This window comes from Sardina pilchardus, chromosome 12, assembly GCF_963854185.1.
Source record: "Sardina pilchardus chromosome 12, fSarPil1.1, whole genome shotgun sequence".
Taxonomy (NCBI): Eukaryota; Metazoa; Chordata; class Actinopteri; order Clupeiformes; family Clupeidae; genus Sardina; species Sardina pilchardus.
In genome coordinates, this window is record NC_085005.1 from 24,935,660 (window position 1) to 24,939,479 (window position 3,820).

At 46.6% G+C, this 3,820-nt stretch overlaps 1 protein-coding gene across 1 annotated transcript in view; it reads right to left on the minus strand.

The window, feature by feature from the left end:
• Window positions 1–841: 841 nt before the first annotated feature.
• fut8b (fucosyltransferase 8b (alpha (1,6) fucosyltransferase)) overlaps window positions 842–3,820 on the minus strand; it is a 49,662-nt gene continuing 46,683 nt past the window's right edge. Inside the window, exon 9 of the mRNA XM_062550663.1 lies at window positions 842–3,632. Within this exon, the coding sequence (XP_062406647.1) occupies window positions 3,303–3,632 (330 nt within the window). The 3' untranslated portion in view covers window positions 842–3,302. The remainder of the gene's footprint in view (window positions 3,633–3,820) is intronic.

Genomic DNA, 3,820 nt, shown 5'->3' on the forward strand with positions numbered 1-3,820 from the left:
TAATGAAAGCTTATTGGATATCTGGTGGGTCCACGAATACCATTGGTCTTCGGATTCCATTGGAGTGAGAGGACAGATATTGACCCCTGACCCCTATGAGAGGAACATTATCCTCTCCGATCCCCAGTGATGCTGTGGAATATCAGTGTGTGTGTGTGTGCTTGTGTGTGTGTGTGCAAGCAAGAAAGAGGGAGATCAAATACTTTTTTGGTTATATTATTTGTAGAAGTTGCAAAACTGTGCATATACAGTATGTAAAGAATGTGTACATACAGTAGATGTTTTAAGAGACTGAGCATGTCTGTGTATGTGTGTGTGTGTATATTTGTGAGCATACATTTCATGTATTAGTTTAATGGTATGCCTTCAGCACTTCACTGTCTTCAGCACATCAGATAAACTCCAATGAATAAACATGGGACATAGACACTTTCTAAACGCATCTCTCTCAATTGCATTTTACTGCTTGTTTTGATAAGCTCTATCCACTTAATTCCCACATCTCATAAATACATATTGTAAACATAAGGTTAAGAAGACCATCATCATGAATATAGCTGACTATCAACACAAGCAAAGAGTATCTTTTTGCGCACATATTCACTCACACACACACACACACACACACACACACATTTTCACACAAGTGCATTGAGCTCAACACTTGTAATCATTTGAAATGTGTTTGTATGAATTGCTGCTAGTATAGTGCATGCTTCTGTTTAGTCCCTTTATTTTTTATTTTCCTCTTAGATGCCGTGTTTGTTTGATATGATCACATTTTCACTGCTAATATAAAAACAGATTACATGGCTAATGTCATCATAATGAAGATGGGATCATTTGGAAAATGGCATTGCCTTTAGCAGTGTGTATACTGTATCAACACTAGGAGAGTTTGAGAGAGCTTGCTGTTTATAAGTTTATAAGGGAGCATAGTTTCCTTCATCAACAAAACACACACAGACAGATACACAATTGCACAAAAGACACAGACACCAACACAAACACAGACACAGACACAGACACACACACAAAAACACACACACACGTGGATGGAAAAAAAGCACGCACACGTAGGTGTTTCTCCAGTTTAATGGGTCTGTGGTTATCAAAGACAATGCCATATGCGCAAAGTCCACCTGAACTCAACGGGAAAGCACGGCATCCTGGGTAACCTGGAGCTGTCCGAAACGACTGGCGTTCTCCTTTGAAGACCTCGACATCACCCCTTTAAAAAGCCTTCATTACAAAAACAGTCCATCATTTGGAGTTAAAAGAGTCTCGAACACAAGTGACAACCAGTTACACATGAGCCAAACAAAGACGTGGGAATGCCCAGAATAGGACAGTCAGAGGGGGGTGGAGGGGTGGGGATGGGGGTGCAGGGATGGGGGTGCAGGTGTTTAGGCTGGTGGAGACTGTAACTCTGTTCCAAACGGGTAAAGCGGCGCTCAATGGTGTTTTTTGCCCCCAACGGCACCTTCCAGGCAGCACAGCCTAAAAGGCACTACCTTTACCCTATTCCTAACCTTAACCCCCTCAACCCTCATCCTACCCCTAAACTGAGGGGAGTAGTGCCTTGAAGGCAGGGCTGCCTGGAAGACACCATTGAGGGCAAATAATACTGTACCAAAGACCTAAAAAAGCTCAGGGCTGCAGTTTAAGATATCTTACAGGGGAGCGAGGCAACAAGTGCTGTCCCAAACGGATCAGACTCTCTTTTCGTGCCTTCTAAGGAACCTTCCAACTACCCCCATAACGGCTGACTCCAAAGGGAGCTATGATGCCTCCTCCTCCATGCTGCCTATTACCCACAAATCTGGGCAACTCTCTAAACAGCCGTGAAAAGTTTTTTTTAGATTTGTCCAAAATCTAGTGAGAAACAAACCCTGCACTATCTGATTATATCGTTGTCGTAACCGATGATAGCGTCTGCCTGGTCTGTACTGTACCATCCGTCGTCAGCCAACTTTCTGATGTTAGTCTGCTAGCTTACGCAAGCTGGTTTATTGTTCTTGCTCGTGTTAACGTCCTACCATAATTGTTATCTTCACGCCCTTCACGCTTTTCAGACACCTCTCTGTCACGGCAGCAAGGCGATGTTCTTCTGTTTGTGGGGTGAGGGGGCAGGACTAGACCCTGAGGAACCTCTGGAGGGGTGGAACACACAGCTCAGGGAAAGGGCCTCGGGGGTGGGGGTGGGAGAGGGGGATGAGAGGGGGGAGTGGGGACTTGGTAAGTGCAGCCTTCCAAAAGGTTTTCATTGTATCACTGTCAGTCTCTCTCACACACACACACACACATGCACGCGCGCATACACACACACACATACAGAAATATGCACCATCAAGTTTCTAGAGAAATCCAAAAGCCATTTACAATGCCATCAATAAGCACCATTAAGGGGTGCACCTTCAACATGAGCACACAGGCACCGACACAGATATAGACACACACACACACACACACACACACACACACACAGAGAGATTCAGGACTGAAAAGTCCCTTTTCCTTCTTCGAGCATCAAATGGTGTAGACAACTTAATAGCAGGTGAGGGAGGAGACAAAAGACAGCAGTGAAAGATATGATAGAGGTGGTGAAGACAGAGAAAGAGGAGAATGAAAAGATGAAAGAAAGAAACCAAAAGACAAGAGAGAAAAAGGACAAAAGGCAAAGCGGAAGGTTATGAAAGGCCAGTGTAGAGTTTAAACTACTAAATATGGTCAACTTAAAAAGAAAGGGAAACAGTTCTTTCAATTTTTTTTAAGATCTTCACTTGTTTTTTTTTCAGGTTATGTCTTCCGCTTGATGTATGAAGTTCATATTAGTCATTACTTAAGGGCGTTGACCCCTCTGCTGCAGTGCACGCTGGGATATGTGTACACTCTTTGCTGCTCCCATATAGAAGCTTCCAGTGGCCTGTTTCAATCAATCATGTGTTCACCAAGAGGCAAAGGCACGCACCCTCACACACACACCAACACAAACACACACACACACACACACACATACACACACACACACACTGCCTCCACACAACTGGAGGTCAGGAACACTCCTCCGCTCCATCTCCATCTCCACATCATCAGTGGCGACACCAGTTTGTGTAACTCCTTCACAACACAACATGCTCCAGCTTACACACTCTCCATTTTGTTCCTTCACTTTGCTCCATTTTTGTCTCTAGATTCACCTCCATTTTGTCATCTCTCTTGAAGAGCTCACTCCTCTCTCTCTCTCTCTCTCTCTCTCCCTCTTTCTTTCTCCTCCTTTTCTCTCTCCGTCCCCCCCCCCCCTATGAGGCCAGCAGCTTGTCCGCCTCGGGGTACGTGGGATACTTGACCGTCTCGACCTTCTCGCGGACCTTGTAGGAGGGGTAGAGGCCCGTGCGGCCCAGCTTGCGGTTCAGGCCCTTGGAGTAGCCGTTCCAGTGGTTGCCGGCCACGCCCACCACGTCGCCGGGCTCCAGCGGGATGTCCTCGGCGTCGCGCGGCCGGTGCGCGTAGACGGCCACCTGGTTGTGCGCGTTCTGACCGCCGAAGTAGTAGATGTCGTCCAGCGAGCGGAAGGAGCTGGACGCGTCCGGGTGCAGCATCTGCATGATCTCATAGGCCACGCGGCACACCTGGAGAGGGGCGGGGAGCCAGAGGGAGGAGAGTGACGTTAGAGTGACGTTAGAGTGACGTTAGAATGATGTTAGACGTCACAGGAAGAGGAAGGGGAAGTCACAAGGAGTGTGGCACAAAACCAAATTCCATCTCAACATTCACGTCTGCTTCCAATCAGGCAAATCACTGCAGTCATAACAACATG